Here is a 12,410-nt window from a genome sequence, read left to right as displayed (position 1 = left end):
CTGTGTTTGTGTGTGTGTGTGTGTGTGTGTGTGTGCATATCCGTTTAAGCTTTGCTCCCGCTAGCAGGGTGCGTATGCAAGTGTCTCTTTGCGGAAGTGCTAATTCAGTAAAAAAGGTCATTCTGTGACCTCAACCTTAACTGCAGAAGAAAATCAGCAGAAGACTTTAAAGGACAGTCGAGTGAAAAGAGTGGAAAATGCTACTGAACCTTCAATCGAAGCCAATGTAACCTTACATTTTGGGGCATTTCTATTGATCCATACATTGTGAGTGTTGACACAATGTAAAGAACAACTGGCAGAGTCACATAATGTTAAAAAGTGAAAAATGGTGTATATATATATATATATATATATATTAGGGATACACCAATATCACTTTTTCCCTTCCAATAAAGATACCAGATTTTCAAGTATCCGTCTGGTACACATACCAACACCAACTATGACTGTAATACTGGATAGACGGCTATAAAATCCTCATATTTACAATGTCCCACTTTTTATAGGTTATACTTTTTTAGATCTGATCCCAAATCAGATCTAATAAGCTTTTGAAAAAACAGCTTTTACTGGTTGAGGAGCTGCACATTTGAAAAGTTTCAGAGCTATAAAAAGATGGCCACAAAAGGCCACAATGCAGAAACCTGTGCAGGTAAGGAAGCATAAGGAAGCACTTGCTAAGCTTCACCAAACAGCTTTTAATTGGTGATTAAAATCCACATTCCAGGGCAGTGACATTCAGCTACACGTCTCTGTGTAAAAAGTACTAAACTTCAATGTGTGGCCTTTAAACAAGCTGCTGAAACTCAACTTTTGGTTTCAGAACCAAAAACCAAAAGAAAAAAAAAAAAAAGAAACGTGCTGTAAATGTGAAAGTTCATTTAAATGTCTGTGTAATGGTAATACTGTTCATGGCTGCCTTTTACTGGTTGTTTGAATGTTTAAATGTGTGTAAGTGCCATATTTATATATATATATATACATACATACATCAATGTCAATATATACATCAAAATATGTCCAAAAGTACCTTTTTTGCCTTGCTTAGATCATATAAACCTGTGTTATATGAATTATTCTTGCATATAAATAGATTAGTTGAATATAAATTGATCAAATTAACTTGGTTTATCATTGACCAGAGATGCAGTTGATGAGCCCAGACATGTTTAGTATCTGCAGTTTGCTTCTTGAGCTTAGAACGGGAGATGCTAACACTGGACTTAGACCGTCACAAATCTTCATAAATACACACCAAAAACCCACTTAAAACACACCCAGACCTCTTATTTTTATCAATAAATGTAGTTTAGAACCATTTTAGTCCATAAAACCAAATGAAGTTTTGCAGTTCAAAATAAATGAAAAGTATCACAAGGTATTTTAGTATACTTAAATGTTTAAATGTTGTTTTACCAAATTAGTTTTTTCAGTAAGGTTTTATCTAAAAAAAAAAAAAAAATGAAGCAAATAAATGAAGATTTTTTTTATTCACAAAGATGAGTTTGGTGACAGTCTAAGTCCATTGTGAGCTAAAGAAGCACACATCAGATGTCAAATATGCCTTGGCTGATTGGCTGCGTCTGGAGTCAGAGAAAAATCATGAATTAGAATTTTTCTCATTCTTTATAAATTCCAGATCATCATTTTGGACCATTTCTATTGGTCCATTCAGACTTCTCGTGTGTAAATATACAGTGAAGTGGATTCTCACAGTGCCCTCTCTCAAAGACCTAATTTAACACATGGTCATTGCTAGGGCATGGGAACGAAACCAATGAGGAACTAGCAAAAACAGCACCACAGCAGGATTACAGTCTGGTCTATTAATGGCCAGCATGGTCAACACAGACCTACTGGCCACTTTATTCGAAACTACTTCGGTACAGCTTAGAATTGCTGGTGTAGCCCAATGGGGGGTGGACCACTCTCAACCTATCCCAGCAACACCACTGTGCTAGACACCAGTCTAGTCCACACACTTTACCATATCAGTGTCAGAGCTGTGTTGAGAATGGTCCACCACCCAAATAACAGCCGAGTAGTCCGGTAGTCTGGAATTGACCGATGATGGTAGAGAAACAGGTAGAGGTGGGCTGATGAACTGTGCAGCAACAAGGTATAACTACAGACTGTAATTATACCTCTACAGTGAATTTTAGACCTGTAAAATAGGTGTTTCCAATAAAGTGGACAGTGAGTGGAAGCAGGTTGAAGGGGTTTCCAAAAGCAGTACTTATGCTGGTTGTTATTAGCAGTAGGTATTGCATTGTACAGAAGTAGGCCTAGCCCCTGCTAAAGGCCTGTCAGAGATTCAACGCAGCCTTGCTAAATGTAGCTAAATCTAGCTAAGAACTGAGGTAAAACTACTCGAAATGGTGAATTAGCCTGTGGTTTGAATAGCAGGGATGCTATCTAGCTAGCATATCAGATAACCCAGCTAAGACTTACGCCAATTTATTAGGAGTATGAGCTATAACTCTATAAAACTACTGCTAGATTACCTCACAAATTTAGCTTCACTAGCTACTGGACTAACTAGCACACTTGCTAAATCAAGTGAAAGCAGGTTTAAAGGGTTTAAGCACAAGTATTCATGCTGGGTAGAGGTTTAAGACTTTGTGGTGTGAGTTCAGGTCAAATCTTTGGTTTTTTTGACAGGATTGTCTCGTTATTAGCAGCAGGTCTTGCAGGTAGGGCTAGCCCCTGCTAAAGGCCTGTCAGAGATTCAACACAGCCTCAAATAAGCCAAGCAAAACTGAAGCTAGTGTTTAAAGAACTGAGGTAAAACTACTTAAAATGGTGAATTAGCCTGTGGTTTGAATAGCAGGGATGCTATCTAGCTAGCATATCAGCTAGCATAGCTAAGACTTAAGATTACGTAAAGTACGTCAAGATTGCCTCACAAATTTAGCTTCACTAGCTACTGGACTAACTAGCTCACTTGCTACAGTGAGTGGAAGCAGGTTTCCAGAACCAGTACTCGTGCTGGGTAGAGGTTTAAGACTTTGTGGTGTGAGTTCAGGTCAAATCTTTGGTTTTTTGACAGGATTGTCTCGTTATTAGCAGCAGGTCTTGCAGGTAGGGCTAGCCTCTGCTAAAGGCCTTTCAGAGATTCAACACAGCCTCAAATAAGCCGAGCAAAACTAAAGCTAGTGTTTAAAGAACTGAGGTAAAACTACTTAAAATGGTGAATTAGCCTGTGGTTTGAATAGTAGGGATGCTATCTGGCTAGCATATCAGCTAACCCAGCTAAGACTTACGCCAATTTATTAGGAGTATGAGCTATAACTCTATTAAAGTACGTCTAGATTACCTCACAAATTTAGCTTCACTAGCTACTGGACTAACTAGCACACTTGCTACAGTGAGTGGAAGCAGGTTTCCAGAACCAGTACTCGTGCTGGGTAGAGGTTTAAGACTTTGTGGTGTGAGTTCAGGTCAAATCTTTGCTTTTTTGGTGGGATTGTCTCGTTATTAGCAGCAGGTCTTGCAGGTAGGGCTAGCCTCTGCTAAAGGCCTTTCAGAGATTCAACACAGCCTCAAATAAACTGCGCAAAACTGATGCGCTAAGTGTGGCTAACTGTGACATTTAAGTGATTTAACTGAGGTAAAACTACTCGGAAGCTATCTAACTAGCATATCAGCATATAAGACTTCAGTAAAATTATAAGGTGTATGAGCTATCTCTATAAAACTACAGCTAGATTACCTCACAAATTTAGCCTAATTAGCTAAATGTTTAGACTAACTAGCACGCTTGCTACAGCAAGTGGAAGCAGGTTTCCAGAACCAGTACTCGTGCTGGGTAGAGGTTTAAGACTTTGTGGTGTGAGTTCAGGTCAAATCTTTGTTTTTTTGACAGGATTGTCTCGCTATTAGCAGCAGGTCTTGCTAGCAGGGCTAGCCCCTGCTAAAGGCCTGTCAGAGATTCAACACAGCCTCAAATAAACTGCGCAAAACTGAAGCGCTAAATGTTGCTAAATTTAGTGTTTAAAGAACTGAGGTAAAACTACTCGAAATGGTGAATTAGCCTGTGGTTTGAATAGCAGGGATGCTATCTAGCTAGCATATCAGATAACCCAGCTAAGACCTAAGTGAATTTATTAGGAGTATGAGCTATAACTCTATTAAAGTACGTCTAGATTACCTCACAAATTTAGCTTCACTAGCTACTGGACTAACTAGCACACTTGCTACAGTGAGTGGAAGCAGGTCTTGCAGGTAGGGCTAGCCCCTGCTAAAGGCCTGTCAGAGATTCAACACAGCCTCAAATAAGCCGAGCAAAACTGAAGCGCTAAATGTTGCTAAATTTAGTGTTTAAAGAACTGAGGTAAAACTACTTAAAATGGTGAATTAGCCTGTGGTTTGAATAGCAGGGATGCTATCTAGCTAGCATATCAGCTAGCATAGCTAAGACTTAAGATTACGTAAAGTACGTCAAGATTACCTCACAAATTTAGCTTCACTAGCTACTGGACTAACTAGCACGCTTGCTACAGCGAGTGGAAGCAGGTTTCCAGAACCAGTACTCGTGCTGGGTAGAGGTTTAAGACTTTGTGGTGTGAGTTCAGGTCAAATCTTTGGTTTTTTGACAGGATTGTCTCGTTATTAGCAGCAGGTCTTGCAGGTAGGGCTAGCCTCTGCTAAAGGCCTTTCAGAGATTCAACACAGCCTCAAATAAGCCGAGCAAAACTGATGCGCTAAGTGTGGCTAACGGTGACATTTAAGTGATTTAACTGAGGTAAAACTACTCGGAAGCTATCTAACTAGCATATCAGCATATAAGACTTCAGTAAAATTATAAGGTGTATGAGCTATCTCTATAAAACTACAGCTAGATTACCTCACAAATTTAGCCGAATTAGCTAAATGTTTAGACTAACTAGCACGCTTGCTACAGCGAGTGGAAGCAGGTTGAAGGGTTTCCAATAAAGTGGCCAGTGAGTGTGTGCCCTGTACATTTATAGTGGCTTAAAGTGGTAAAATCAGTGATTGTTTACTGGAGATTTTGAGGTTAATAAAGCGGCAGACGTGAGCTCACATCACGTCCCCTCAGGTTACCATGCGGCAAAATGAGGAACATGAGAAAAATGGCTCAAGAGGAACCGTGCAGCTCCAAAAAACAGAAGTGTGCACAGGCTTTAAACAGGATATCCTCTTAGCGAGAGGAGAGAGAAACCAGCAGTTACACCAAGATTTACTTCTCCTTTACCCTCCGAAACAGGCTTGGTTGTACTGGAATACTTCGTTACATCCAGCCCGTCCATTAAAACCTTTCCAAACGGGTCTTCTAGATTTTTTAGCCCTGCTTGGATTTCAATTCGAGGCCAGCGCTTACAGCACTGATGCTAATTAAGCCATAAATATGCACTGATTCACGAACTCCTGGCATGAACGCCAGGCTTTAATCGTGTCATATCTAGAAATATTAATGATTCATGTCAAAGAGATTATAAATTAGCTACCTCTAGTTTAGTCTATTAGTCTTTTTTACCCTACAAGGAAGCTTAGTAGAAGCATCCTGGAAAGCAATGCAAACGTCATCCTTTGGCAAGCGTGACTAAAAGTGAAGCAAAAAGTAGGAACTCGCCATGGTGTCAGCCATTTTGTAATGAGAACTTCAACTTCCAACCTGCCGAGCTAGTCAGCTTGCTAACAGCTGTCGCTAACAGCTTCCGTCTCTGTTCACAGCTACCACGTGTACGTTGGGCACAGCATGGTGTGTTGTACTCGCAGTAAAGCAATGTGTATTCGTGTGCTAACGTTAGCATGCCCAGATTTGTGGTTTTAAAGCATCTGGCAACCGTGCATGCTAGTTATGTAGAATTGTACTATCGGGTGCTTGAATAGCAGGTTGGAAAGTGAAGTATACATGCGTGGCTGTATAAAATCTCTATTATTGTCTAAATTTCATGATGAATGGACCAATGGAAATGCTTCAAATGTGTATTTCCTTCTTATCCGTTTTAGCGGTTGCCATTTGCCAACCTGCTTCCACTTGCTCTTGTAAAATTGGCATGAAAATAAGATTTTCAAAGGCGTCATTGAGATAGTAAGTGATTACTTAGATAGTAGGATTGGAAGATAGGAGGATTTGGAGAATAGAAAGTCAGAATTAGGAGATTTTAAGTCAGAACTATGAGATAAAAGTTATTATTGAGTTAGGTAAGTATTACGAAGTAAGATACTAAAGTAGTCATAATCATGAGTCAAAATTGAGATACTAAGGTAGTAAGTCATAATTATGCGATCCAAATTATGATTTAAAAAGTAAGTCATAATTATGAGATACTAAAGTAGTGAGTCATAATTTTGAGATACTAAAGTAGTGAGGCATAATTTTGAGATACTAAAGTAGTGAGGCATAATTATGAGATACTAAAGTAGTGAGTCATAATTATGAGATACTAAAGTAGTGAGGCATAATTTTGAGATACTAAAGTAGTGAGGCATAATTATGAGATACTAAAGTAGTGAGTCATAATTATGAGATACTAAAGTAGTGAGGCATAATTATGAGATACTAAAGTAGTGAGGCATAATTATGAGATACTAAAGTAGTGAGTCATAATTATGAGATACTAAAGTAGTGAGTCATAATTATGAGATACTAAAGTAGTGAGGCATAATTTTGAGATACTAAAGTAGTGAGGCATAATTATGAGATACTAAAGTAGTGAGTCATAATTTTGAGATACTAAAGTAGTGAGGCATAATTTTGAGATACTAAAGTAGTGAGGCATAATTATGAGATACTAAAGTAGTGAGTCATAATTATGAGATACTAAAGTAGTGAGTCATAATTTTGAGATACTAAAGTAGTGAGGCATAATTTTGAGATACTAAAGTAGTGAGGCATAATTATGAGATACTAAAGTAGTGAGTCATAATTATGAGATACTAAAGTAGTGAGGCATAATTATGAGATACTAAAGTAGTGAGGCATAATTTTGAGATACTAAAGTAGTGAGTCATAATTATGAGATACTAAAGTAGTGAGGCATAATTATGAGATACTAAAGTAGTGAGGCATAATTTTGAGATACTAAAGTAGTGAGGCATAATTATGAGATACTAAAGTAGTGAGGCATAATTATGAGATACTAAAGTAGTGAGTCATAATTTTGAGATACTAAAGTAGTGAGGCATAATTTTGAGATACTAAAGTAGTGAGTCATAATTTTGAGATACTAAAGTAGTGAGGCATAATTATGAGATACTAAAGTAGTGAGGCATAATTTTGAGATACTAAAGTAGTGAGGCATAATTTTGAGATACTAAAGTAGTGAGGCATAATTATGAGATACCAAAGGAGAGAGTCATAATTAAGAGACACTAAAGTAGAGTCATAATTATGAATAATTATGTTGTCCCTCAACTTTCACAGGCCTAAAAGTAATTGGACAAACTAACACAATTATGAACAATTATACATTTTGTCAATGACTGCCTGAAGTCTGGAACCCATGGATGTCACTATATCCAGAGTTTCTTTCTTTTAAATGCTTTGCCAGACCTTTACTGTTTGTAGGCCTTTATGGGGTCAGTTTTGTCTTCAGCAAGTAAAAAAGCTTCTCAGTTGGGTTGAGGTCAGATGACTAATATGGCCATTTAAGAACATTTAATTCCTTTGCTATGAGAAGCTCTTTGGTTGCTTTTGCAGTATGTTTTGGGTCAATATCCTTCTATACTGCGAAGTGCCGTCCTACTGTGAAGCTTGTTACTGCTCTCAGTAATCACATCATTAGTAAATGCCAGTGATCCAGTGATCTCTGGCAGCCATACATGCACATTACATAACACTGCCTCCGCCATGTTTGACAGATGTGAATACGTTTTTCTCGGCACTCTCCTCTTTTTGTATTAACTTGTGGCTGTAGTGTTAGGTATGGACAATGTTCCAGCACAGATTTAGTTTTTTTTTATATATTATAACCTGTATACATCGATTAGCTTAATATTGTGTAGTTCCCCTTTATGTCAAATCATGCTAAATCAGCTCTGACCCTTCAAAGCAAGCACTCCACAAAACATAGCCAGCTTGAACTTTTTAGCAGTTTGTGTTAGAGTGGATCTTCTATGGGATCAGAGCAGATGAGCTAGCCTTCGCTCCCCAGGCGCAATTAATGAGCCTTTGACCCTTGTTGCTGGTTCATCGGTTGTCCTTCCTTTGAGAACTTTGAGTAGATACTGACCACTATATACAAGGAACTTCCCACAATATTTTGGAGATGTTCTGACCCAGTCATCTAGTGATCATAATTTAGCCCTTGTCAAAGATCAGATCTTTACATTTGCCCATTTTTCCAGCTTCCAACGCATCAACTTCAAGAACTGACTCTCTCACTTGCTGCTTAATAATAGATCCCACCCCTTTACAGACGCCATTGTAACAAGATAATCAGTGTTATTAACTTCACCATGTTATGGCTGATCAGTTATGTCTTATTGTTTTGTCAACTTTCAGTTTTTAAAAAGGGGGAAATTTAGGAAATGGCCATTTTTCCTTTCCATTCATCAAAACGCCCCAGAAAGGGAGCTTAACAAAATACAAAGCACTGCACAGGCCTTTAAATACAGTATATCTACACTGTTACTACTAGCCTATCATACTACAACAGTTTGTATAGCAGTATATGGTATTGGATTATACTGTATTGTATTGTTTATTACTAGCATGTTAGCTTTTGGCTAGTGTAAGGATTGTAGGGATTCAACAATACAGTGCACCCATATGGAAATGTGATGTATGACAATATATGGCATAGATTTTAAATATATGACATATGTTGGAATACATGGAATTCCCTTACGTCCAGCATGTATTTGTCCCATATTGAAATGTGGGACACGTGTTTTAGCTGAATATCAACATATACAAACATATATGTGTAACATATACCTAACAATATGTACACAAGCATTTCTATTGGTTCATTCATCATGGATTTTTTTTTTTGCAGAAATGTAAAGAGTTTTGAGAGACAGCACCAATATGTATAGTGCATAAATTACATTGCTGATATTTTATTACATATATGTACATTTATGTACATATCTGTATTTTGGACATATTTTGAAGTATATGCCCAGTCCTTTATGATACGCCGTATCATAAAGTCCAAATGTTTGTGGACATCCCTTGATGCATTCATCTGCTTTAAGTTGCACCAATTACTGCCACAGATGTGCAAATGCAAACACATCCCCAGCTTGTCTAGCCCTTCTAGAGAAGTATTGCCAATAGTACAGTATTCACTATAGCAGATAAACATGAACCTATTGACACCATGCCTGATGCCAGACTTGGGATAAGGGGATATAAAGCCCCCCAGCACTGAGCTGTAGAGCAGTGGAACTGTGTTCTCTGGAATGATGATGGTGCTCCATCCAGTACTTTTGGGAGTACTGAGTTGTGGAGTTGGGGATGAGCTGGGGTGGTGATCATCCAACAATACAATCCACAATGCACCTCCTTCAAAATCTAGTAGTAAGCCTTCTTCCTTGGACAGTAGAGACAGTTCCTCGAACAGTAGCAGGATAAACCTTTATATAGCCTTGATTTTAGAAGAAGCAATGAAGGAGCAGGTGTCCCAATACTTTAGTCCATATCGTGTAAAGGTGCATGTATTGCCACATATCAGATTTCCACATCATGTTGTGTAGCAGTGTAATGTATTAAATTGTTGTGTCATGACTAACATGTTAGCTTGTGGCTAATATGGAATTCTGATATATGGCAATACATAGATTTCCAATATATTTCATATGTTGGAATACTTGAAATTCCCTTTACATCCAGCATGTATTTGTATGATATATTTAGAAAATGAAATCCATCACCCAAAGGGCAATTGTACAGGAGAAGGAAAATGACTAACATGTTAGCTTGAGGCTATAGTGATAGATCAGCAGGCTATAAAGCTTCACAGCTTTCTGTTGAACACCCTTTATGTTCAGGCACTTAGAATATATAGAATATGTATCGAATGGTATCGTACTGAATCAGATTCTATTGCTGTCGTGTATTTTGAACATGTGGGATCAAGTCACTCAAGGCAATTCAGGGCAGCCCTGTCTTCAGTGAAGATGAAACACCAGTTCAGAACATTCAGAAATATGGGGGTAGCGTATCACGCTATAGTGTGCTTGAGTTTCAATTCGGCAAAATGGTGTTGAGGAAGCGGCTGTTTTTCCTTCAGAGCTTGCCTGTAGGTAATACAAAAATGGCACAAACGTTCAGAAAGACCTTCAGTGATGGTTCTCAACCTCCATTGCCAAGCATACAGCCCAAAAATGGCCCAAAACACATGTGATTGGATCCCATCAAAAAAATGTGCTCTACTTGGAGCTGGTCCAGAGCACTACAGTGCAGCTTCCTTTTTCTGATAAAGATCGTTTGAGCATCCACAGAACGTGGCATAATAACTTCCTGCATGGCCTTAAAGGAGTGGCCGAACAAATTGGCCCAAGCTGATGGTGAGGCCTTCTGCAGGCCGAGTCAGGCTCTGAAAAGTGTAGGGTTGAGCTCAATCTTCTTCAGTATGTGAAGTATTCCTGATATGACATGAAGCTTTGATGGATGCCACAGAAGAAGCTTTTTTGGTTCCATGCTTGGAAAAAAGGTTAAGTATGTATTTTTTGTAAAGTTGTCTGTCAATTCATGGTTCTTTCCTAGAACATTTACCTTAAGTGGAATGTTCATAATATTGTTTATTGCTTTTTTTAATTCTTATTTATATCGTGTATATAGTGTAAATTATTTATCTAAATTTTTGTAACTGAGTGTCTTGCTATCCCTTTCTGCTGTTACACTGTGAATTTCCCCACTGCGGGACTAATAAAGGACTATCTTATCTTATCTTATCTTCAGAAGGTTATTACTCTCTTTTTCAATTGAAAGGCTTTTTATCTTTAAAGGAAACCAGAACAAAATTTTCTGTGGTGTAAAGAACCCTTTTTGGCACCTTAATTTTTAAGAACGTAGGAAAGCCCTGTATTGGTACAGAACCTTTAGACTATATAGAGGTTTCTTTAGCTTCTTTAAATTTTCAAAAATGGTTGTCCGTCCAAACCATCTGTTTAGCCTTTTTGGGGCGTCAATGGCGGTTTTTCCATGGCATCACATAAAGAGCCTTTTTGGTACCTTTTTTTTTTTTTTTTTTTTCATCAGGAGGTCATTTTTCAGCATTTGAATTTGGCTACCAGAGTCATTTTTAAGCTGTTTTCAAGTTTGGGACAAATGTGTCATTTTTGTTTCTCTGTGGGGTGTTTTTTCCCCCTGAGGCCTGTTTTACTGCTAGCCCAGCAGGTAATGGGTGATGCGCTAGGCCTCTCCAAACACATAGCTTGGGGTCAGCTGTCTGATTGCTTTGTGATTAGACTCCGGTCTACGCTGGGTCACCCAGCACTTTTAGAACCTGGCCATGGTCAAACCGAGCGAAAGAACGGCTCTCTTTGCCGCACTTTAAGTTCCGCACTGAACCAAAATCCTCTTAACCAAAGCCCACTGAACCAAACTTCTCAACCTACCGACCTCCACCTAGAGCTGCTTTATCTCCCAGTAGCACCAGAAAGAAGCAGAAAAGTGGGACCTTGACCAGTCCAGAGAAGGAATAAACGTATCTGATTAGGAATGCCGCCCAAGTAATTACAGCAATACATGCTAAATCTTTTAATGTACTCATTTCTTTATTAATTTTAATGAAGAAAAGGCAGAAAAAGGAAAAGTTCAGGACAAAGTCTACAAGAAAAGAGCAGCAAAAAGAAGAGAAGAAGGAAACGGACTCCTCAACCGGTGTTCAGTTACATGACAGCAGTCACTTGTTCACTCCAGATCTACTTTACACTAACAGTGCTGCACTCCTCTCAGCTCAGACTAAGAGAAAAGTTTAAACTCATGCTTTAACTCACCCGTCACCCACGACGACACACTTTATGGCCTGCATCTTTCTCCCCTGAGTAGTTCTCCTGTTTTTAACGTGCCTCGACAAAACTAGGAGTGTGCAAAGTCAAGGTGCAATACAGGAAACCACTGTGTTTCAGAAAGGCTGTCAGTGGCTCTCTCTCTTCCCCCCCCCCCCCCCCAATCACTCCTCCCTTTCTCTACCTCCTCCCCTCACTTGCCTGAATCTGCGCGCCTTTGAGCCGCCCAGTCTTGCACATGCATGCTCATGTCATTCGCAACTAGCTAGGCTGACTGCAGATCAGCTTTAAAGCACCTAAATCATTTGCGTAGCAGGAAACTTGAGCTACACATGAGCTTCCTGAAGCAAATGCAGGGCTTGTAAACAGTTCAGGTTTAATAGAATAAGAAAGTGCCTTGTAAACAAAGCTGGAGGGATCAAATATGACTGTAAAAAAAAGAACATTAAAAGGCCTTCCTCATAGAGAGAGAAAAAGGG

General features: G+C 38.8%; 1 protein-coding gene across 1 annotated transcript in view; it reads right to left on the bottom strand.

The window, feature by feature from the left end:
• rac2 (Rac family small GTPase 2) overlaps window positions 1-12,048 on the bottom strand; it is a 35,379-nt gene extending 23,331 nt beyond the window's left edge. The window contains exon 1 of the mRNA XM_072692883.1: window positions 11,920-12,048. Coding sequence (XP_072548984.1) covers window positions 11,920-11,954 — 35 coding nt within the window. The 5' untranslated portion in view covers window positions 11,955-12,048. The remainder of the gene's footprint in view (window positions 1-11,919) is intronic.
• Window positions 12,049-12,410: the final 362 nt, after the last annotated feature.

The sequence above is a fragment of the Salminus brasiliensis genome, chromosome 12, assembly GCF_030463535.1.
Source record: "Salminus brasiliensis chromosome 12, fSalBra1.hap2, whole genome shotgun sequence".
NCBI classification, from domain to species: Eukaryota; Metazoa; Chordata; class Actinopteri; order Characiformes; family Bryconidae; genus Salminus; species Salminus brasiliensis.
The sequence above is the reverse complement of the archived record's forward strand: the minus strand, read 5'-3'. Positions and strand labels throughout refer to the sequence as shown.